Here is a 24,801-nt window from a genome sequence, read left to right on the forward strand (position 1 = left end):
ACCTGAATTGATGGGATAGATATTAATGAGATTGAAAGCACAAATTAATAGAAATAACGCTCCTCGGTCAAGTCCAAGGATAAGATGTTCTTGTATTTAACTCAAGCTTATCTTAATACACTATGTTCTTTTTTTCTTTTTTTCCTTCCTAGATTACATGCCCCATGTGGTCATTTCCTTATATAGTCCTTCACACCTTCATCCCAACCTTCCACCCATTAATTTTGTAGAAAATCCCTTGGATGCTTGTCCCATCAGGACCTCTTGGAAGCTTTGTGGGTAGCTGTGAGCTGAGATGACACTGTTCAGGTGTCATTTCTTCATAAATGCAGCCAGTTCATTTGGTGCATTGCATTTAATATAATGGTAACAGTCTTCTTCCCAGATATTTCTTCTTTTATTGTTGATTGAGCTCTGCTACTTTCCCTGAAACTTATCCTTCCATAATGATTACCTCCCTAAAGCCTTCCCAAGGTGGCCCGGCTCCTCGGAAACCACAGTTGACCCATTACTCTTTTCCTTTGTCCTCGACACATTGACACAGGCCTAACAATCCCGTTGACCATCCTCAGGGCTTTTACTCGTCCTCGGGCAATGTACCTGCTTGGATTTCCTATCGCCACAGTATATTATTCAAATACTATAAACTTATCAACTCACAATTAATTATTTGCAAAACTTTAATGAATTTGTGCAAGGCACACCTCTTTAAAGGAAGAGTGTCTAGAGTTATAGCCCTTATGTTGTGAATGGTAAGGGGAGGGTCTTAACTAAGTGTACCTTTTGATTGACATCTCTTAATGAACATTTTCTTAAGCGTAAAAATTAGCATATAGTTAAACATAAATTTTATTTAAGCAACTAAATAATTTTTTACATTCATTCCATCCGTGCATATTTTATTTTAATTTACGATTTACCTAAAAGATAAAATATTTTTAAAATTATTCTTTGGGGAAAAAAATTAAGAACACATTTACCCACTTAAACATCAACAATGAGTCTTCATTTGTTGTGGCATTAGCATTTTTCAAAACTATTAGACTCTCACCGATGGAATTAGGGTGAGTTTAGCTATAGTTTTTTAGTTTGGCTAAAATGCAAATTACATTTTTCCTTTAAGTTTAAATAAATAAAATTCATTTAAATACACTTAAATTTATTCAATTAAGTAAATTTTTGACATTGGCTTTAAAAGCTAGCTTTTTTTACTATTCAGCTTATTTTTACTACTATTCATAGGTCTCATTACACTTTTGGTATTATTCATAGGTCTCCACTGTATTATTTCAGCTATCTTTTAGCTTTATCTACAGTACTTTCAGTAAAAAGTTTTTAGTTTTAGCTAAATAAGTTATTCTCAAATGGACCCCTAAGGGCTCGTTCGTTACTGCTGTTTAAATATTACACGTATTTTCACATTTTTTCACCCACATGTATTTCCAAAAAATATAAACAACATTACTAGAAATCTCTTACCAAACGAGCCTTAAGGGGTTATTTGGTTTTAAAAAAAATGCTTACTCATCACTAAAATATCATCACTCATCACTCTATAACTCATCACTTATCACTAAAAATACTACAACTTCCTAAGAGCATTCACATCAGTTCTTCTAAATTTTCTGTCTATTTTACATGAAAAAACCTACTTTTTCTATTTTACACATCCACTTTTACAAACCACCCACATCAGTTTATCTATTCTACACATTTATTTATTAAAATATTCATTATTTTACTAATTTTTATTATTCGCTCCCTCACTGTCCCTCTTTCTCACAAACTCACAGCCACCATCACCACCACCATCACCACCCAGCCACCGTCACCACCATCATCAGAAACCAAACAAAAAACAGATATCAACCCACATGAAAAATCATCAGAAACCAAAGAAAAATCCGATCAACCCACACGAAAAATCAAATTCAACATCAGATCAACCAACACCGATCAACCCACACGAAAAATCAATGCCGATCAAAACGCCATCGTCTCCATGCCTCCACGCCTCCACACATACCCAGATCAACCCACAACCCAAATCAACCCAGACCAAGCAAACCCCCACAAACCAAGACCAACCCACACCATAAACTCAGATTAAACCACCGTCGAGACCTCCCCACGTCGCCGCCATTGATCATTGACCCAAACCTACACCGCCACCATCGAGACCACGCCACACGCCACGCGCCGATCTCGCCATGCTGTGACCCACAGTGCCGATCTCGCCACGCTGTGAACTTCGGTGGCATGCTTTGAACGAGAGAGAGATGTGAGAGAGGGAGAGAGAACTAAGGATGAAAGGATTGGGTGGGTTTTTTGTGAGAGAAAGAGAGAGCGCAGAGAGGGAGGTGAGAGACAGTGGAAAGGAGAGAGAAAAAACTTTAATAAACTAAATACACGAGCTACAGTGCCCGTGTAAATTTACACGAGTACTGTAGCTCGTTTAAAAATTTAGACGATTTTACACGTTTTTAAACGGACTAATGTGGGATGTTTTTTGGTTCAAAATGTGTAAAAGTAGTCAAAATGTGTAAAATACACATTTATACACAATTATACAAGGGCTGGTGTGAATGCTCTAAGGTAGTATGTTTAGCACTTATTTCCAATTTTGATAACTTAAAAAAAATTTCTTTTTGTGGGACCCGCTACTTGAGCACCATGTCAGAGATATTGTTAGCCTACCCGCCTCACACACATTCATACCTCATTCCATTTTATGTTTCCCCTTCAGCCCTGTTTATTCTCCCAAACCCCTCCATGAACCCAGCGTAAGTCTTAGCAGGAAGGAACCCCAAATCCAATCTTCGGCTCTTCAAACCCTCACTCCGCCTCTCATAAAATGAGAACCAGCTTCGGCAAAGAAAAAAATAAAAAATAAATAAAAAAACCGGACCCAGATGTGTGAAGAACAGAGCAGATGAAGCCCAACAAACTTTTGTCACCTTTTCAGCTTTTCTCATCTTTCTCTTCCCCTACATCTCAGATCCAAACCCACCACAGCCACATCACGAATCCAAACCCCACACCCATAACCACATCTCAAAAATCAAAACCCCAAAACCACATCTCAAGTCTGAACTCCACGGCCACAAATTAGATCAGAAGCTTGAAATCACCTTTAAAATACCATACCACAGATCTTGAAAGAAGAAATAATGAGAGAGAGAAAGAAACAAGATGAAGTTGAGAAAAGAAATGGGTGAAGAAAAAAAGAAAGATAAAAATAGAGCAGAAGGATCTAACACAAACTCGAAAAATACTTTATTAAAAAAAACAATTATACAGCATCAGATTTTCGTGGAGGCTGCCGGGTTTCGGCTGGAGCTGTTGGGTTTCAGATGCTCCTGTTGGGTAGCTGCTCATCTTTGGATGCAAAGGAAGAAATGAGAAGAGGAATGAGAGGAGGAAAGTGAAAAATCAATGAAATGGGTATACTATGGTAGGTGCGGGTTCAGACAGTGGAATAGAGATACCAAAGGGAAGGAAGAAAATGGCGAGAGACGTTGGGAGTGGCTGAGGTGGACTGACTTGATAGAGACACAACATGACAGTGGGTCCCACATAAGTCCAAAAATTTACATCAACGCCCACAGTAACTCAGTTTCATAACTTAAAAATACCCCCAAATGTGTTTTCAGATTTGCTAACTCGCCACTCAAAAATAAAAAAATTGAGTGACAAAAACCAAAACTAAAAACAAATCCAAACACACCCTTCTGCTGTGGGACCCACCAATTTTAAGTTATCAGCTATTAATTTAATAAAGTGATAGAGGATGAAAAATATAAAATCCAAACAGCCCCCTAAGTCTTTCATAACCACACATATAACCTAAAATGATATTTTGGCTTTTAAATAAAACAAACTCGCCTTCGGGACTCTCCTTCCTTTTTGTGTAATATGAATTTAGAAATTAGAAACAAGTTGAATGGCCTAGAAGCCACTAGAAATCATAAAAAATTAGAAACCAAGTATATTTTAATGTCAACTCTACTTTTAAGATTTTTTAAAAGCATGAACGCACCATAACCAAAACTCAAGATGCTTTTGGCTCATCCAGATCCTACCACCAATGATGAACTACCTATTTAACTATTATATTACTCCTACCACATAAACCAATAGCGATTCAGATTTTGATACACTAGAATAAAAAAACGCTTATTAAGCAGTCATTAACTAATTATTTAATAATAATTATTATACTAATCCTATCACATAAACCAATAGCAATTCAGATTTTGATACACTAACAAGAAAACACTTAACTCAGTATGGAACTTCCGAGAAAGAAAAAAAAAAAAAGCAGATAGAGCATCGCAGTTCGCAGCTCCTTGATTGCAAAACAAAAATTCATTACATTACAAAGTTAAAAAGTTCTAAAGAAAATCAACGGTCAGGATTCCGCCGATCAAACACCATCATCGTCATCATCAACTACACATATATATACAAAATACAAAAACAAAACGGCCTCTCCGTCACAGAAGAGAGGTGGAGCTAGATAGTACATACAGCGTTCAAAACGACGGAACGACGCCGTATCCATAGATACGTTCAACATCGACCTCGACGTCCGTACGCTTTGCGAACCTTCCTTTGATTCGCGGCCTCGTCTCTGCGTAGGCTTTTCGCGAAGCGTATCGGATCGTCTTCTCGAACTTTCGGTTCTTCCTCTTCTCTCTGTACCTCAAAACCCTCGCTTCCCGATCCGCCGCCGAGATCTGAACCGCTCGATTCGCCGAGTCTGTTGTCGGCTTATTATAAGAATCGGATATTTCCGTCACGGTGCTTCCATCTGGAACTACACCGACATCGTGGGACGAAGAAGACACCTGAAAGAAAATTACCATATCAAATCAGAAAATCGAAGCAACCAAACACAAGTCGAAGAAGGAAAATTATTTAGGAACGTACACTCTGGCTAACGCACTGAGTGTTGTAGCCATAGGAGTAAGGTTTGGAGGCTGAGAAATCCATGTCGAAGCAGTGGTCGTTAATCAATGGAGGTTGAACATTCTTGCTCTGTACTGGTACTACTCCATCAGTACCAGAACTGTTTTGCTCCTGAGCTTCCAATTTCGGATCCACCGGCCCGTATTCCAGATCCATATACGGATCCACTTCCGGTAACAGAAACTGACCCGTATTCAGATCCGTACTCTCCATAACCTTGTTATTCGGGTTCGGAAGCAACCAAGAAGCAGCTTCGGCCTCTTCCCTGCTGACGTCAGCTTCTCCTTCCACGTCGGAGAAGTAACGTTCTTCTAGGAAGTTAACGGCGCCAGCCTTGACGGTGGCGGATTCGTAGAACGGAGTGACGGGAACGCGCTCGTGGCGGCGTGCGAGTGGGTTAGCGGAGTGGATGTCACGGTCGCACGTGACGCAGAGAGCAGCGGCGTCAGCTTTGCACGTGACGTGTGCCGGAGCTTGCTCGCAGACCTCACAGACCCACACACGCGCGTGACGCGACGCGAGCTTGTTGGCCGCGTGGATTTTGGAGTCGCAGCCTACGCAGAGGAACGCCGAGTCAGCTCGGCAGAAGATAGTCGCAGTTGCCGATTTGCACGAGTCGCAAAGCTTAGATGCCATAAGTGAGTAACTCAACTCAAGTACTCTCTCTGCACTAAGCTCTTCTTTCTCTTTCTTTTTTTTCTCTCTCTCTCTCTCTCTGTTTGTGTGTGGTGGTTGTTGATTATGTGTAATTTTTGGTCTATCTTGTGGGCCTAGGGAGATCTGGAGAGTGACGAATAAGAGAACGACACGTGGGAAAGGCTTAGCCAAATAAATGAAATTAATTGAGTTGAAAATGAAAACAGTTTAGACTATAATATTTTCACAATATTTTCACAATAAATTATAAATAAATAATTATTAATTCGTAATAATTATAATTTAAATTTACTGTTGAATTTTTTTTTTTTTTCCGCTGATAAGAGCATTAGCATTGGAGAATGCTAATGCTATATCTAAGGAAAATTTAGCATTTGTAGACTTAAAATCACCTGCATCAGAAAATTCTAAAACCAACTATTGTAAATTTTTTCCAATACTTGCTACAGTGCAATTCTATCTTTAGAATTGCACTGTAGCAGTATTCTAAAAAAAAAATTAATATTTTATCTCTACTCTCTCTCCTCTGTCTCTCATCTTTCTCATTTTTTCCTGATCTCTTCTCTCTCTTCCGTCTCTGCTTCTCTATGCTCTCTCGGCTCTACTCTCCATCTACTCTCTCATCTCTCTCATTTTTTTGAATGGGTTTGCTCTACTCTCCATCTGCTCCTCTATGCTCTCCGGTGATGATTTTTTTTTAATGGATTTGCTCTGGAGGCTCCGGTATCTCTACTCTCTCTTCTCCGTCTCTCATCTCTCTCATTTTTTCTGTTCTCTTCTCTCTCTTCTGTTTCTGCTTCTCCATTTGCTCTCCATCTGCTCTCTCATTTTTTTGAATGGGTTTGCTTCGGTGGCTCCGGTGATATTTTTTTTGAATGGGTTTGCTCTAGTGGCTCCGGTGATGATGTTTTTTGAATGGGTTTGAATGGGTTTGCTCCGGTGATGATTTGTTTTGAATGGGTTTGATCCGGTAGCTCCAGTGATGATTTTTTTTGAATGGGTTTGAATGGGTTTGCTCTGGAGATTATTTTTTTTGGATGGGTTTGCTCCGGTGATGATTTTTTTTTGAATGGGTTTGAATGGGCTTGCTCCGGTGATGATTTTTTTGATCGGTGGCCTGGGTTTTAAATCGGCGGCGTGGGTTTCAGATTGGTGGCTTGGGTTTGCTGATCGGTGGACTGGTTTGATGGTTTGTGAGTGTGGCTCTGTTGATGGTTTGTGTTTGTGTGTGGCTCCTTGTTGCTGGTTTGATGTTTGTGTGTGGCACTTTGTTGCTGTTTTGATGTTTGTGTTTGTGTTTGGGTGTGTGGGTGTGGTGATGGGTTTGGGTAGGATGATCGGTGTATGTGTGCGTGTTGTGTGTTGAACCGGTGCTAGAGGTTGAGAGAGAGGAATAAAAATTGCTGTTGGAAAGCCTAGGAAAGCCCAGGAAAACGGTTGGAAACAAAATAATAAAGAAAGGTAAAAAAATAATATTTTAATAAAAATAGAGTTTTGGGATGTGAAGGAATTGTAAAATGGTATGGTATATTGATAAAGTAGTGTTTTAGAATGGTAAAATAGAATAGCATTGGAATTTTCCAATGCTAATGCTCTAACAACATGCAAACTACTTAAAATTTGTTGTGCAAAATAGTGTGTAAACAGCCTATTTGGTTGAAAATAGGGTTTGGGGGTTTACTGTACGCTATAGGGTAGGTGTCATTTTAGGTGACCCCACGCGAGATGGCAGGAGGTTGGAGACTTTTGGTTGGAGTTTGGTTTCGGGAGTTTCTTTTGTAAAGTTTTCAACGTAGTAAATGGAAATGGGGGAGGGGGAGAAGGGTGCCAATAAATGAAATGTGTGTGGACTGTAGAAGAGTGTGGACCCCAGAGAGTGCCAGATTGGTCCACCTGATTGATGTGTATTATTTGTACCGTGACCTTAGCTGGCTGGTCCTAGTCTTAACATACATAGGCAATTTGACAAGGGAGGTCGTGCTCGCATGCACCGCGGGAGCTTGCTAATAGGGAAGACATCTATATGAGATTTTGTGCGCAAAACTCTTAATCAACATCTTGGGGATTGAAAGATTCTTTTTTGTATTTATCTGATATGTGTTGAACAGGGAGAGTGGGTTGGGGGTGGGGTGGGGGGGCTACGCGTACTTAGGAGAATAGTCAAATTCTCGAATATTAATGTAAAAAAATTATAAACATTTGATCATGCAAATAACGGATTTTATAAACTAATAGACATATAACAAAAAGTTTCAATCAAACTTAATAGACATGGGTTTAAATTAAGAAAAATATTACATTTTTATTTTTTACCTATTTTTAATTAAAAACTAAGTGTAAAATAAAAAATAACTTATCTTGTCTTAATCTCTTAAGCATAGAATAAAAGACAAGTGTTGATTTATTTAAATTTTTGGTTGAGTCATGAAAGAACTGGGTTATTTTAGTCTTATTTTATTTTATTTTTTTATTGGAAAGACGTTAATAGTTGAAACAAGATTTTAGGTTATAAATCAATCATTATTGTGGGGGAATGGGGCACAAACAAAAGGCCCATAGACCCAAGCCCACAAAGAGTGGAATGAAAGGAAAAACATATTTCCAGCCCAAGATAACTGCTTAAAGAAGTAGGCCCTGCACATAGATAAGAATAACATGAAGAAGTACGTTGCGCAATAAGACTCAGCCCATGGGTGTTTCCTGTTCCCAATCGGCATGTGGCCGAGGAGAATTTTGTCCTTGGTCCATGACCGAGGACACAGACAAACTAAGGAAAGACAAAGAAGTACTTTAAAGTGTACATTTGGATCCCGTTTATTTTGTTAAAAATTGAAAAATGAAAACAATAAAAAAAATAATTTCTGATTATTATTTCTTACTGTTCAACACGGTTTATTGGCCTAAATATACTGTTCATGGGTGCATTAAGCAGTAGTCAAAAAAAAAAAAATGCAAAATGTGGACATGAGAGATGCTATCCAAATGAAGCTGAAGTGTAGCCAACGAACCTGGGAAGATAAATTGGTAGAGCCTAAATTCAATAACAATTACTTCCGCATTAAATAGTTGTTCCCACCTAACCAAGGCTGCATTTATTGTTGAATAACGCACTTGAACAATACTCTTCACCCATTGACCCACTCACTTCTCCAAAAGGTAAAGGAGACATTTAATAGAACAAGTATATTTCCATCTCCTCCACACAATCCCCCACTAAGAGGAGGATGCCACTAGTATAAATAGGACCCTTCACCAATTCAGAATGGTGATTAAAAATAAAAAAAATTTGAAAGAGAAAGGCAGAGTGTAAAGAAAATTTCCAACTTGTAATTGCTTATCTCTATCAAGCTGAAGAGAATTCTAAGACCCCATCCTTTTTCTCTTTCAGTTGTGATATTACCATTTTGATTTTGATTTTGATTTCTTATATAGTTCTCCCATAATTCATAAATAAATTGTGTTATTCATTTACTTTTTTGTATTTTGACTCCCACAATTATAAAAGAAAGTTTTGTAATACCATTTAGGATACCATGAATTTTAAACATTAAAAATTATTTTTACAAACACGTATAAATTAGCTGCCTAATATTTATATTGAAGCATATTCAGAATATACCTATATATTTTAAAAAATTCATGGCCTTTGGGGGGCTTGTGGCTCCGCTACTGACTATAGACTTTATTTTTTATAATTATCTTAACAAAGTTGATTAAGGCGAAGGCATCAGTTTTATTTGTTGTAGCCTGTAGGGTAAGTGTCATGTAACTATGTAACCAACATGTCTGTCCACATTTGTGTGGGGCAGTCTATCAACCAAGGATGTCAATACCGTACTAGAGGCCGTACCGATTTGGCCACCGGTACGATATATTTCGGATACCAGTCAATACCGGTGTACCGTTTCGGGTTTACCGCTATTTTTTATATTTATAAATATATATATATGTATGTATGTGTCTGTGTATATATATATTATAATAAATATAAAAGTTTACCATAAAACATTTCCTCAATTCAGAACTAATTATTCATGGTTTTAGATTTTAGTATCAATTAAAAGGGAAAAAAAATAAAATAGAAAACTTAAAAGTTACCATTGCACACTAAGAAAACAAATAATACTAATAAGTTAATACAAATAAGTTACCATTATGTCCTAACAAAAATTCAAAAATTACAAAACTTAAAAAAAAAAAAAAAAAAAAAAAAAAAAACTTTTTTCTGTACCGGCCGATATTGCCCGAAATTGGCCGGTACGGCTGGTATTTTTTCCAGTACGAAATAAGGGGGTTGAGTGTATCGGATTGCTCGCTGGTACGATATATTCCGGCCGGTATGACCGGTACAGTACGGAATTGATAACCTTGCTATCAACCGTAAGACATTTTCCTAATAAAGGATCGCAAATCGCGATCCCACCATCAAAAGCTTCTTATTTTATTTATTAAAAAAAAAGTCTTATTTTCACAATTATGATCATCAAAAACTTCTTTATTTTTATTTTAAAAAAAAATCTTCTACAAACTAATTGGCATAGATAATATTATTCCTATTTGTCATTATATATTATCCACAATAAAAATTTATTGTAAAGTCAAAGTTTGGCTACAAAATTAGAGTGTTAGGATTTTCTAAGATTTTGGGATAATTTGGTCTCAATGTAACATTTTTTCATCTTGTCCCAACAATTTCATGCCACATGTTCATACTTTTTAAAAGAAGATGGTTTGGTCCCAATTAGATACCACATTAGCATTTCATTAAGCAACGTAGGATATAAACTAACGAACATAGATAGAAGGATATAAAGTAAAACATTTTGAAAAATTTAGGGAAGAAAAACAAACATTTTAAAGTTGTAGAGAATGTTTTGTGACAAAGGGTCGAAAATGCAAGAATGAGCCCAAATATCCCCTCGGATTCTTTAAATTCTTTGTTTTTTCTTTTTTCGGAAGCTCAAGTCCAAAATTCCAAATGTATGAGGAATAAAGGCTAATGGTGTTCAAGAAAGAGACAAATCAAAATTATAATAAATGAAATCCAAAATATTTCTTAAAATACTAAGTCTAAAACCTTTTTTGCAAACAGCAAGAAGAGGAAATTGAGAGAAATTGTAAGAGAAAGAGATAAAGACTCCTCTATACCAGTACTTTCAACCCTAAGTCTCCAAATAGTGTAACTACTTACTGGTTGACTGGGCTTTTTCTCTAAAATTTCAACTCTAAGACTTAAACATGATTAGGTTGCTTTTGAGATCATGGGAGCCTTCTACATTGAGTTTAGGGTGCTGATAAGGGCTGGTTTTTGGTTAATGGAAGAGGCTTTGGACCCCCTAGGTGCTAAGCTCGTGTTTTTGTTTTGTTTGCTTTTGCTTAGGAAGTGGGTTAGCTTGCTTTTTACATAATTGAGGAAATAAATTGACTAAGCCTCATTGGTTGTTCTTCCCTAGCCATTGCAGGCCCTTGGAGGCTGCACTTAGTGGCTACCAGCAAGGCTATCCAATGGGGGCCAACCCTACTTTAGAGGCCAAATTAGTTAGGTTAGAAAGTTTCAATCACGGACAGCAAGAGCTTGAGACTTCTATTTGGATGAAAGTTTTGAACTTTTGGATACTAAATCCTCTCCATGAGCCTTAGTTGTTGCCAACTTCCGTGGCTTTGGCCGGGTCCACATCTATTCTCTTGCTGTGAACTAGGAAGCCCAAGAATTTCCCAGAGGACACTCCAAATGCACACTTGAGAGAGTTTATTCTTAGTTTGAAAGCTCTACACCTCTCGAATACCTTTCTCAACACATGGAAGTGTTCCTCTCTCCTCCTTGATTTTACCACTATGTCATCCACATAGTCCTCTAGTTCTTGATGCATCATGTTGTGAAATATGGCCGTCATTGCTCGTTGATAAGTTGCACCTGCGTTTTTCAACCTGAAAGGCATCACAGTGTAGTAGAAGTTTCCCATGGGTGTTTTGAAAGCTGCATCCCTTGGTGTCATTCTGATCTGATTGTACCCATTGAATCCGTCCATGAATGAAAACACGGCGCTTCCTACTGTAAAATCTATTAGTAAATCCATGTTTGGCAATGAGAACTCGTCTTTCGAATAGGTTCTGTTGAGATTTTTGAAATCTACACAACATCTTATCTGCCCGTTCTTCTTCATCATTAACACTATGTTATATAGCCAGCGCAGGTGTTAAATAGGCTTAATAAATCATGCGGCCAGCAATTTCTGTACCTCCTTGACTATTTACCCTTCTATCTTAGTGTGGAATATCCCAGCAGGCTGGGCTACTGGCTTGGCCTCTGGGTCCACATTCAACGCATGCACCATTGGCCTGGGATCTAACCCTGACATTTCACTGTAATCCCATGCGAAGACGTCTTTGAACTCTTTCAACAGCAGTATCAGTTCTAATTTTTCCTTTTCTGTCAAACTTGCACTAATTGAGATAGGCGTTGGTTCTTGTGAGCTAGACCCCAGGTCAACTTCTTCCAGCTCTTCTTCTGCTACAACTTGTACATCTTTTTCTGCCACAACTTCTTCATCTTTCTCTTTATTACCCTCTTCCTCCGAACTTTCTTGAGCCACGTAACATGCCAAACTTTTGTGCTGCCACTCTTGGGTGGCACCCGCTTGTATTCCACACGTGGGCCCCGCGCGTCTTCATAATTTGTACACAGTCCTGCTGTCAGAGCCTCGGACCCTAACACATTGCAGTGTGTCATCTAATTCTACGGCGGGTGCTTCCTTCCTTTTCTTCTTTTGTGATAGCAACTCCCTTAAATCAGGTTCTGGGTCACTTTGGATGTCTTCCCGCTTAGGTACAAAAGTGTCTTGTGCTTTTGATACTGAGCTTTCCCCAGATGGTGCCCATTGGTCGTAGAACATAGTTTCTACTAGATGGGCTTCCGTCTGCTCGAATGGCGATTGATTTGCCGTTATGCATATCATCTTGCCATTTAATCTTCCCTTCACGCACTGGTGATAGGTGAACAAGACCAATCGGTGTTTGTGCAACCATGGCCTCCCCAAAAGCACATAATATGAGACTTCTGTCTTCACCATGTGGAACCAAGCTAAGGAAGCTATGGGGCCCACCTTTAACCACAGCTGGATATGGCCTGCGATGTATTCGCCCCTTCCGCCAAACCCTGTCACTTCCATTGGGCATCCCTGAATCTTTTTTATGGAAATTCATACTGCTTGTAAAGTGCTCAATGGAATGAGATTTATAGAAGCACCTGTATCTACCAAGTAGGGCTGGATTCTCCTCTTTGTCCTCCCCTGGATCTACACAAATTACTACCGTTGCTACACCCTTCCCTTTGTGGTTTAGGAGTGGGTTTCTTTGGACTTCCTGTTAGGATAGTTCTAGAGTCCATTCTTTGATCCTGCGGTGTACCAATCTGCAGAGCGCCCAACATTCTGTAGTAGGATGTTGTACGTAGTTGTGCAAACTACAGAAACCTGGGTCCCTCCGCTCTTCCTCCGTGGGTTCTCTAGAAACTTTATTAGGGTTAAAGACTCCATTTGCTATCCACTTGTCTAGCAGCACGTCTAACTCTTTTGGGGTGCATGGTATTGGTAGGGGAGTATCATATTCCCTTCCATCAGTCTTCCTTCTTCGCTCACCAGTGGATGCTACCATAGCCTGCAGAGCGTTCCTCTTGTCGGAACTTGGTTTCACCGACTGGGCAGTCTTTTTGGCCTTTTGCAACAACTGTGCAAACTAGGGGATTTCTAAGTTTTCTAGGACTACCCTGTACTCCCTGATCATGTTTGTCATACACATTTCCACCAACGTTCTTTCTTCACAATGATCATAGCAGTCGAGTACTATGTCCCTGAACCTTTTGATATATTTCATTAAATCCTCTTCATTTCTTTACTTGGTTGCTTGCAAGGTTGCAAGCGTTACTGTTTCTTCCCCGTGGAAGTATTTAGTGCAAAATACGTCCACCATGTCATCCCAAGTTGGGATTGATCCTGGCTTTAGGCCAATGTACCAGGTGTATGCCCAGTCACATAGTGATTTAGAATCTTTCCTTAGGTGCTTTGGCCCTCTCCTATTCCAGGAGGGCTACTACTTCAGCCATAATGATAAAACGTTGGTCCATATTCTGTGGGACACCTCCTGCTGGTGTCTCCTCTTTGTCTACCGCATGCTCTGGGACATGCTAGTTCCCTTTCTCTTTTGTTTTGTCTGTTTTCAGCTGACAAATTTCTTCCATCATTTGTTACTACGAGTGCTGCAGCGATTGCAACACTTCAATGAAGACGTTGGCATTGTTTGTGGGGATTCTTGGCTGTGGTTGGGGTTCAGCCCCCATTCTGTTGGCACCTTCTGTCTGGTTAGGCTGCTGTTGATGAGGCATTGTTGGCCTGGATTCTGCTTGTGAGGGCATGGCACTCATGTTTCACGTCGTCCTGGATTTTGGGATATCATTTGTGAGGGCTTCTGTATTCCGCCCCTATTTGTTTCCCAACTCCCCAATGGAGTCGCTAATTTAATGTAGTGGGCCTTTTTTACAATGTTGGGTTGGGCTATCTCCTGCGGTACTAGGCCCAAGTGTTCTGAGTAAGGGAGTTAAAATCAGTCCAACTGTAACTCACTTTGGTTCGGCTTATGCACAAACTATGCCCCTCTTGCCAGACTTTGATCACATACCCATAGCAGGCAAAGCTGCTACAGGTAAGTTATAATAGGCAGATATAATAAAGATAAAACAAGGAATACTAGACAGAATAAATAAAAGGGAGTGACAAGAAGTATCCCCGTACACAAAAAAGTAACATAAATAAATGGGGAAATAATAATAATGGGATTCTTGGATTAAGGAGGGAAAATCAATCTGCCACGTCAAGTAACACTATGGAGCTGAAACCGAGAAGGAAAACCACTTCCTCAATGCAATTAATCTCCCAGGAAAAAGAAATTAATTGCTTTGAAGGAATGGGCCTAAATGGTTTATGTTCAATGAGGATCCTTTTTCTTCGATAAAGAGCAGAGCTTTAAAGGGAGAGAAGAGACCAACCTATTGGTGCATATCTGCCATTCTAAATTCTCTGTTTTTCCCTCTTCCTTTCTTAGTGCTTTCTCCTGTATTATGATTTACTCCTAGAGATTACTATTGCCTTGATCATGATCCCCCCCCCCCCTTTGTGCATGGCAATGGCCCTTTTTATAGTGCTTACTGTGACTGATTTTTACTATTTTAGCCTTTAACTACCTTTGTTTGGTATGGTTGTCCTTGCTGACCACTACTGGTTCATCAGTTGTTCAGTCATTACCACTTACCTGTGCTAGCTGTGCCACCTCCCATTACTAGACAAAAAAGACTATTTTGTTTGTTTATCTGCCGTGGCCCTCCTACCTGTTACGGTGTGGGTGCGTTCTCTTTCTATCCCTCATAGCATGCACATAGTGGTTCCCACTCATCCTTCCTTCTTTTGGGCGGTATGTCATCCCAGTAGGACATTTCCCCCAAAAAAGCCTGAGCAGGAACCCTAGAATAGGTTTGCCCCTCTCTCCACCGCCAGACCATGCCCTTTTACCTCTGACTCATGACCTCACCACGTCCTATATTGGCTGGGTACAGGCTGGTGATGTCTGGGCCTTGCGCATGCTTCACTTCTATGTATGTTCAAAGCTTGCCTGCTGCGTTTGCCGTGATCTGGAGGCTTGTCAACTCATTCTACTGATCATTTTTGGCTTCTTATGGCGTGGGTTGATTTCTAATCTCCTATCCTCTATGCCTTGCTTCCTTTGGGGGCTAGGCTTTGCTAGATTATGGGCTTTCCTTCTTTCAACCTACTATTTTACTCTTTTCATAGCCTTGCTATCATTTCCTGCCATACCACTCTGCCATTCCTACTGGACCTCTTTGGGCCTGTCGTTTATTCTTCTCCCAATGACTTAGTATGGTCATTGGTCCTTTTATTACATTACTTGCGGGCTCCTACGTCCCATTTGTTTCTTCTTGGGCATCCTTGACCAATTTGCTTTCATTGGGCTTCCTTAGCCCTTTCCCTGACTCTGCATTCCCATGGATTTTTATTTAACTTCTTTGGACTTCTCCGGTCCAATTACCTTATCCCTCATCCTTGGGGCTCATGGGCTTGCCATCAACCCTTTATTTTCTTTGTTTGCATTACTTCAGGCTTGCTGTGACCCATTTTCACTTTTTTATATCACATACTGCCCATGGGTTTGCTGCTTCTTTCTCTCCGAGCTCTTTTAGGCCCATTTGCTTCCTCAATGCCCACTTGTTTATTTTATGGGTTTGTGATCCATTATTCCTACCACTTGAACTTAATGGTTTTTCTATTCACTTACTAAGTCTTTTCTGCCCATGTTGCTGGACGTCTTCTTTCTACTAGAGTTCCCAAAATGAGCATTAACACTTTTCAAGAAAGATCTATGACGAAGAAGTCATCTTGAAAACAGGTGAGAAAAAGATGCTGTACATGTGTGTGCAGGTGAGAGGAAAATAATCATGGATAGAGTACGCTATATAATAGTCAAGATTTACTTTTTCAAGTTCAAAAAACAAGAAAGATTTACTTCTCAAAGAGTCTTAAGTGTTTCTCAGCCAAAAAATAAAAAATAAAAAATAATTGTGAAGTGGCACATCATTTAAAATGAATCATTGTTCATTATTTCAGAAATTTTAAATGATGTGACATATATAGGCTTAGTTTCTTGAAAACTAAAAATTAATTATGAAGTACCTTATCAAAAAAATAAATAATTTATGAAGTAGATTGTATCCATTTTCTTTAAAATGGAGAGGATCCTAATCAGGGAGAAGCTCTATAGTCGATTTAGCTAAAAGTTCAAGCGAGCACGAGGCTTTCTTTCAAGGAGCATTGATGGATTTAAATCTTTATGCTTTTACCTCTGGTTCTGACCCAGGAATTGGAATGTGGCATGAAAATCCCAACTCACCCAAACTGGATAACTATAGTCATGATCAGCTATGTTACCTCGCTATTTTCTATTGCTTGTTACGTTCGCAAGCTATTACTGTCCATTATCTGATTGAAAATTAGAGTAGGTCCAATCCGAAGGAACTATATACATTGTCATAATCGAATATCTTAAATCAGAAAAGAAGACATATTCAGTTATGAAAGAATCAGTGAAGGGATATCAAGTATAGAGGCCATGTTCATTCACAAAAAGATTTACATAGTACTTATGGAAGGGAAGAAAGTACAAAACAAAGAAACAAAAATGTTGAGAAATCCATCTCATACCATTAGATAAAGAGAGATCTCAGAAGTTACCATGAATGTATAACTATGCTGTGCATGACCCAGCATTATCCTTCAACACCATATATATTCTTGAGAAGAAAATTGCACTTCCAAACATCATGTTACATATCAAAAAGCAATTTGACATACATCGGCGCCCATTTAGTTAAGACAACACTACAAGTTAATTGGCAATTGCCTTGGTGCTACTGCTAACATACTGAAGTAAAAAAAACCTCCGTGTCAGCAGTTTTTCACACAAAAAAAAAAAAAAAAAAAAAAAAAAAAAATCATAAAACTTTTTGCTTGTACATTATAAGAATTGAAATGAATTTATGATAAAGGCTAATGTTCTTTTGATAAGACAAGAGTGACTTCATAAGAACAAGTGAGTAACTTGTAGCATGGAGTAAAAGAGGTTAAGAATATCGTTACTTGACCACAAATACAGGAATAAATGAGAGAATATATCTGAAAATGAATGTATGTCACTTAAAATCTTTTTCAACCTTTATGGATCTTTTCACCAACTGAGAAGCAATACTGCTACTTGGAAATAGGAGGCTCTCCTAACCACTTGGCACGAAAGCCTGTTCCCTTACAATCAGAGCAACACATTGATCCCTGGAAGTACCATGGCATTATAAAGGGTCAATCATACAGCTTTTGTAGAGTTTGTGCATTGAAAACAAAGGAATTATACTAGTTCTAGATTGAAGGCCTTGTAGATATATTTACCTTTCCAGAACAAATAACACAACTGGAGTTTCTTGAAGGGACTTGGCAGAGCATGTTATCCCCAAGAATAAAGAAGCCTGTACCCCCACACCATTTGCATTCAACATGTCCGTTTGAGTTGCAAGAAGTACAATTAATTGGTCTGGGTTGCTGAAAGTAGCATGAAACATTGGAGAAACAGGGAAACAATCAATATGCAGATTAGGCTTAACATCAAGCCAGTTGCACAAAAGTAGCAGCCCATAATAAATAAAGTAAATTGCACTCTTCCAACAAAATATCTTTCTGCAACTCGGAAAGTGTACAGGGAAGTAATTCAAATCTTCTACAAGGTTTTAGTTTTCATAGACCAAATTTGTCCCAAAACCTACTCCATGTTTCTCTCCGGCACAAAACAAAATGGTTTCTCTCTCTATTATTTTATTTTATTTTTTCTTCTTTTACAAGAAGAAGCTCAAACATTACAATGAAAGATGGAATTTTCTGGAACCATTTCCTAGAAAATGTTTTAAGTACAAACTTACAAAGGATATCCCAAGAGCCTTTTTGTGGTATAGATCATCAGAAGAGCAGAAGTTCTTCTAAGAACAAGAATATTACTGTACCTTTAAATGACTATGGCAGAACAACATACATAAACAATGCCATGGCCACCAAATGCCACAAGCATAAAATCAAATTGTAATCACCCAAGAAAGCAAGCATATTACACTGGTAACTTAGAAATAGCAATTCATCTAATAAATACACCAATCATATAAAAATCCATAAACCATGTAAATCAGGGAAGATTGCAGAATTTATAATCCTAACAAAAAGATTACATTGATCTCAAGTTTAAAATGAATAGAAAATTAGAACACCAAAAAGCCATTTATCACACTTTAGAGAGGCAAAGCTCTAACAAACAATCATACAAATATGCATAGAACAATCTGTAGCTTTGAACTATGAAAATATGACTCCTGTTTGGACCTGTGTATATTTAGTCCCCATGGAAATAACAGCTCCATTATGTATGCATATTATACACAGAAACAAGAAAAAATACTCATGGAAAAGAGGCATTGCAAGTTTAGAGTTTAATTGTGGGTTTACCTATTGTATACTTCCTGTGCACTTGGGCTATGCCTTTTTTTCCTTAATAAAATTTGTTAATTTAAAAAATAAAATAAAAAAGTAAAAGAATAGAGGATTGCATTGATGTTCTTTTTATCTTTTGATATACTGGCTTATCAGATGCATAATTAATGTTGAGTAATCCAAAGCAATTTTGTAAACCAAAAAATCTTATATGCACCGTCAGATTAATCTCAAAGTATGATTATATTATGCGTCGACGAAGCACTATGGAGCATCAAATTAATCCAAATATTGACTTTCTAAACTTAGACAAACAAACTATTATGATTGGAGTGCTGAAGGAAATCTGAAAGGCCAATCGTAAAGATCTAAAAACATTTGTAGGCAGGGGCGGTACTACAACGGACCTCGGGGATGAGGGGGGCCAAACCTCTTGAAATGCTTTAAGTTTCCCTTATATTCAAGGAAACTTTCAGTAAAACACACACAAAAACCAGTCTTATATTCCTGGCTCCTGGTTCCACCCCTATTTGTAGACATGGCTAAAAATTTGCAAGCTTCCCCCATCCCCCTTTCTTCTTATCTTCTCCCTCTACCAAAATAGTAACTATCATAATAATGCTGATAAGTCTAGGAATTGCACCATCAATGAGTGACCTAACAGACAGAAAAATACATGTAGAAAGCACGTACCATATGCTCTGTTTCTATCTTTATGTCATTGGTCCACCTAATATTTCATTGTTGGGGTACATTCCTCCCTCCAAATGGATGAAATTTTTTTTTTTTTTTTTTTTTTTTGGGAAATATCCAAAAGGATTGAAAGTATTTACTCCCCAAAAATTTCAAACATTGTTCAAAATTTTCACATCAAGCTAGGTTTGAGGAAACAAAAGATATTGAAAATTTAAAACATGCATGTAAAGCTAGGTGCCTTCCATCGGGCCTCAGTGTGGTGGCAAGTGCCTTCCATCAAAAGTGATAGGTCGTAGGTTCGAGTCCGGGAATCAACCTATCTAAAGAAAATTTGGAGGTAAGGCTGCCTATCAATCACCTCTCTTAGACCCCACAAAAGTGGGAGTTTTATGCACTAAGTATGACATTTATGTACATAGCAATTAAGTCTCTTCTACCAATATTATTGATTCAATCATGGAATTATAAAGTATGACTAACAAGCACTTTTTGCCATGCATTGATTGCACTAGGGATGGATTCCACAAGTAAGCTAAACACCTCATCCATGAAGCAACAACTGCTCACCAAAGAAAAAATAGGAACACGACTTCCAAAAAAGAAATTCTTAATAATAATACACTCTTAGAGGATAAAATTCTGTGATACTGTGATTCAAATCAGTAAACATAGGCGAAATGTATGAATAATTGTTATTTTTCACCATGTATCAAGACGTAAATGGCATCTATGCAAATCTCTAGATGCACCTGTTGTTATCAATGCTCACAAATACTATAATATATACCAAAAATAGGGAATTCTAAGGAGGGGGTGGAGAGGAACAGACTTTAAATAGGACTCTTTACCATAAAGATTGAATGTGTATGTAAGTTTCCTAAATCCTTAGTCTATGTACCCTTGTTCAGTACCTTCCTTATAGATGATAATTCACAGTAAACATAAGCTTTGTTATATTTAGCATTGAACTCCCAAACTAGATACTGCCACCACATAGTTGCTCAACTAGGTACTGAAGAAACTTATCAAAAAAAAAACTAGGTACTGAAGAGTCTACCATTATAAATTTATAGTCATTACTAAACAATTTAGATATGGTAATTAATATAACCAACAAAGAGCTTAAATTGTAGTGAATGGTAGAGTTTTTGGTAGGGCTGAAATTGTAGTGAATGGTACTGAAGAGTCTACTATTTGGCATTACTATAGGAAGTAGAGCTTTAACAGTAGTGTTTTTGCTAAATATAGCTTTATTTGAAATGTTGTTTTTAGTGTTTTGACTTTTGAGTATTTGGCAAATTGTAGTGAATGGTGCTTTAAAGTCCTAAATTTATAAAGTATAAACAGTGAATTTTAGAGTTTCCCCTAAAAAAAACTCCAAATTTCAGCTTTAACCTTTAAGGACTCCTTAAATATCTATTTTTTGTGGCTTAAAGTCCTATTTAAACACAGAGCCAGACAGACCCACAATACACTACTAGTACTAGTACTAGGTAGTAAGATTTGTGTCCTCCTGTTACAAATTAGGTAGTTCCTTCTTATGAGGATTTTGCTTAAACTGTCAAAACAGAAATAAATTTCAGATTACTCAAACTTCTTAAGTTTCCTAAAGCTGCTCTTCGTGTTGCCCAGAATTTCATCTATTATGCCAATCAACCAAATCCAAATTCCATGCAACCAAACACAACTTTATTCGAACAATTCAATAAAGAGACAATAAATAAGAACCTGAGAGATTAACCAGGCTTTCTCCATGCGCTTAACGAAATCGAAGGAGCTCTCATAGGAGTCCACCATTGAAGCCCGAACAACACAAACCCTAGAACTCGAGGTGGGCCTTGCAGTAGTGGTTGTACCATGAGGTACAAACACCCGAATACCAATCGGCGATACGAGGATTCTATTGTCAATTGGTTTCGGTGCAATCACAAGCCTACTACAACACATACTGTTCGTCGTCATTTCTTCTCTTTTGTTTTTACTTTTACTAAGAGATAAACAAAATTTTGGAGATTGGTTTGTGCGTTGAGCTAAAGAAAGTTCCCTCGTTTTTAAAGAAGAAAACTAGCGGAGAAGATAGATCAAAATAATAAGATTAATATTATTATAGGAGTAGATGGTCAGGATTCATTAAATTTTAATCGCCTCGAAATTTATCCAAAAAATAAAAATAATAAAGCATATTTTATTTTATTATTGTTAAAAGACAGAAGGAATAAAAAATAAAAAAATAGGCCGCTCCTTGTTTGGACCAAGAGAAAAAGAAAAATGGTACAAGTATTGGTTTTTCTTGGAAAAGATGTGCAAGTTTTGAGGAGCAAGCGAAGTGTGACCCTCAAGTCGAGTAACGCGAACGTTGAAATGAAAATGAAAACTGGGCTTGTTTGGCCCAAACTCTCAGTTCCGTCACATACTATTGGCTATTTATTAAAGCGACATTTTTAAAATTAAAAAATAAATAAACAAAAACCAGCACGAAACGGAAACGAAAATCAAAGTTTGACTGACAAAAGGACAAGGATGCAGCTCCGTTGGATTTAAGTTGTGGTCCTTAACAAGATTGAAATTTAGCTTGGAAACACATGTTAAATGCGAAATTTGGACATGGAAGCTTTGAATTAGATAGCACAATTCTTGTTATATATTTAAAAAAAATTGTCATTGTTGGAGGTGTTGTTAGATCAGTCCTGGTGCACAACATTCTGGGCCATAGTCATAGTCATAGACATAAATCACAAGTTGAATTACTTCTCATTCGCTCTCATCAGAAGTCAGAACTGAGCTCTCACGCAAGCTCATCAAAACTACTAGCTAGTTATTACCGCTGAATGCGGTAGCCGTAGGTAATACAAGAGAAATTCGATTTGTTAAGGGTGAACGAAACTTCTTCGCTTTTTCGATTTTTGTCCTTTTTTTTAATTCTTATTCGGAACGGAATTTATCTACAATATTTTAAAGTAATTATTTTATTTTATATATATATTTGGTTTCTCTATTCTTTGCCTAAAAATTGAGTTTATCTATTGCTTCTTCTTTTTTTGAGAAGATTTTTATTATTGTTATTATTATTAAAAGATAGAAAAGTTTTTTTTTTTTTTTTTTGGAGAGTGAAAAGATAGAAGAGTTTATCTATAGTTTTAACAATATATAATTCAATTATTATTTTTATTTATAATTACAATTCAATCGATGTTTCATCATAATTACTGTTCTTCCCTAAAATAATAATAAATTTATCTATATAATAACTAATAGCCGAAACGTTTGACTTTTTGTTGACCGCACCTCATTGCACCATGTGGCTACATCAATTATTGACACGTCTGCATTTAAAAATAATGAACAATTGTTTCTTTTGGGATTTTAACTTACCGTTTAGTTCAATTCGTTTCACAAGATATTAACTTGAACAATTGTGCTTTTTCAATTTGTTGATTCAATTTTTAGTAACTAACTAACTACATTATATATATATTAAAACAAAAATTTGTCATTGAGAAGAAAACATAAGGCGTAAGGAGAGAAAAAAGAGTCAGAAATTTGAGGGCACTACAACCGTCAAGCAAGCATAGACCAGCATCCCACAACCAGAATTGGTAAAGGTATTCTGAATAGACAAATTTAGATTTGGTTATTTTGGTTAGATTGATCTAACAGTGTCTGTGATGATTTTAGATTTTTGGTCTCTCTCTTATTTTTGTTTTTTCTTTGCTTTCAGATTACTTCTTCTTCGTTTTCACCGGCATCCATCGGCGTGTTTTGCTCTGCATCTTCTTCTATACTTTCTCCCTCCCTCTCTCTCTTATTGTTTTTCTCACTTTTTCATGTGAAAGTTGAAACTAGACTCCTCAGTAAAAGACGTGAAGCATTCAAATCTACTTTTTGACAAATGTGTAGCCATCGAAAGAGGATAATACAGAATTTTGATTAAAAGATAAAGTAGAATGAAATATGATAAGACAAAAAAGGAGGAAATAGGTGGAACCGTGGAAGAGATAAACTAAAACAAGGAAAAAAAAATTAAAATTAAAATAATAGTGAATGCCTGGGGCCATGGAGGACAATAAATGAGAGTTGAAATATGGGCAAATTGCAATATTAGAAAGACACACATTAGGATTAGGATTAAAAAAAAAAAAAAAAAAAAACTTTGGATTAAAAAAAAAAACATATCAAAGTAAAATTCAAAACCAAATAGAAAAAGAAATCCCTCTCTCTTTGGGATGTTTCCTCTATATATATATATATATATATATATATATATATATACTAAGCACTCTCAATCTCTCTCTTTCTCTTTGAGTGTTCTAATCTCTCCGTCAAGGTAAAAATTCTCTCATTCACGCTTTTGTTTTTGAAATAGTTTTGGCATATTTTGATTACAGCTTTAGCTTCTTAGTTGGTTGTTTATTTCAATTTTGTTTATTATTGGTGTTATTTTTATTCTTGGTGTGAGTGGATCTAGGGTTTAACATTTGTATTCAAAGCTAATGTCTTTCTTTATATTTGCTTTGTAAAAATTTTATTTTATTTTGTGCCTATGACTGTTTATGGTTCCTTTTCATTGTTTAGAATTTAGAACCAATAAATCTTAATGCAGTTTTTCTCTAAATAAATAAAAATCAAACTAAACCAAAATTTCTGGGATGGTGCTTTGATGTATACTTATAAAATATTGACTTTTTTGTGAGGACGACTCTGATTTGCTTTTTATGTTAAAAAAAAAAAAAAATCTACACTTTTATTTATTAAATTTTATGTTAGAATATGTTCATGAACTGCGATTTTTAGAATATGTTCATGAATAGTGAGGTTTTGAGGTTTGTAAGATTTGTCGTTGAAGTTTTTTTGTTTTAGAAACATATTTGTTGTTGAAGTTTGTGAAAAGTATTTGGTTCTGATTTTTTTTTTTTTAAATTACCATGCATATATGTAGATTTGAATTTTGATTTAAATTATGAAATTTGTTATTAGTAATTCCTCTCTTTTTGTTAAATATGGTCATGAAACAAGTTATAATTAATTGATTGATGGTCAATGTGATTGACCAAGAATTTAATATCACTTTACTGTCAATTCATTAATATTAGAGGGTCTCTCTCAAAAAAAAAAAAAAAACAATGGTTAATTCAGTTTGATTTTTAGACAATTTCCTAATTATATAGAATTTTTTTTTTGAGAATACTAAATATTTTTAACAACAGAGGAGAAGGTCTTAAAGAAACTTACAGTGATCTATATCCAAATATAGATTGTGTTTAAGTACGATATATAACAATGTATAAAGAAATATATAGCAATGTATAGATACTATAGGCAAATATTATGCACCTCTTTGCAAGGTAATATATGAACTTAACTAAAAATTTACATTATTAATATTATTATAAAA

The 24,801-nt window shown here is 36.8% G+C and overlaps 2 protein-coding genes across 2 annotated transcripts; both read right to left on the bottom strand.

Annotated features, from left to right (window-relative positions):
• Positions 1–4,254: 4,254 nt before the first annotated feature.
• LOC115974794 (zinc finger protein CONSTANS-LIKE 4) lies at positions 4,255–5,698 on the bottom strand. Its single transcript, XM_031095312.1, has 2 exons — positions 4,933–5,698; positions 4,255–4,850 (listed from the first exon to the last, which is right to left on the bottom strand). Exons 1-2 carry the CDS (start codon positions 5,605–5,607, stop codon positions 4,536–4,538), a joined length of 990 nt encoding a protein of 329 aa, XP_030951172.1. The 5' UTR covers positions 5,608–5,698; the 3' UTR covers positions 4,255–4,535.
• Positions 5,699–16,994: 11,296 nt separating this feature from the next.
• Positions 16,995–21,561, bottom strand: LOC115974796. Its single transcript, XM_031095315.1, has 4 exons — positions 21,138–21,561; positions 17,631–17,780; positions 17,402–17,516; positions 16,995–17,112 (listed from the first exon to the last, which is right to left on the bottom strand). The coding sequence occupies exons 1-3, from the start codon at positions 21,369–21,371 to the stop codon at positions 17,439–17,441; spliced, it is 462 nt and encodes a 153-aa protein (XP_030951175.1). The 5' UTR covers positions 21,372–21,561; the 3' UTR covers positions 16,995–17,112; positions 17,402–17,438.
• Between the last annotated feature and the right edge of the window lie 3,240 nt (positions 21,562–24,801).

Source organism: Quercus lobata, chromosome 2 (genome assembly GCF_001633185.2).
Source record: "Quercus lobata isolate SW786 chromosome 2, ValleyOak3.0 Primary Assembly, whole genome shotgun sequence".
Taxonomy (NCBI): Eukaryota; Viridiplantae; Streptophyta; class Magnoliopsida; order Fagales; family Fagaceae; genus Quercus; species Quercus lobata.

Bases quoted from the DNA above. Each gene is read 5' to 3' on its own strand.
- LOC115974794 (XM_031095312.1), bottom strand. From the start codon at position 5,607: ATGGCATCTAAGCTTTGCGACTCGTGCAAATCGGCAACTGCGACTATC. The intron at 4,851-4,932 runs GTACGTTCCTAA...ATTTTCTTTCAG, and splicing joins CTCAGTGCGTTAGCCAGAGT to GTGTCTTCTTCGTCCCACGA.
- LOC115974796 (XM_031095315.1), bottom strand. From the start codon at position 21,371: ATGACGACGAACAGTATGTGTTGTAGTAGGCTTGTGATTGCACCGAAA. The intron at 17,781-21,137 runs GTTCTTATTTAT...TGCTACTTTCAG, and splicing joins AAGCCTGGTTAATCTCTCAG to CAACCCAGACCAATTAATTG. The intron at 17,517-17,630 runs GTAAATATATCT...TGGTACTTCCAG, and splicing joins GTGTTATTTGTTCTGGAAAG to GGATCAATGTGTTGCTCTGA.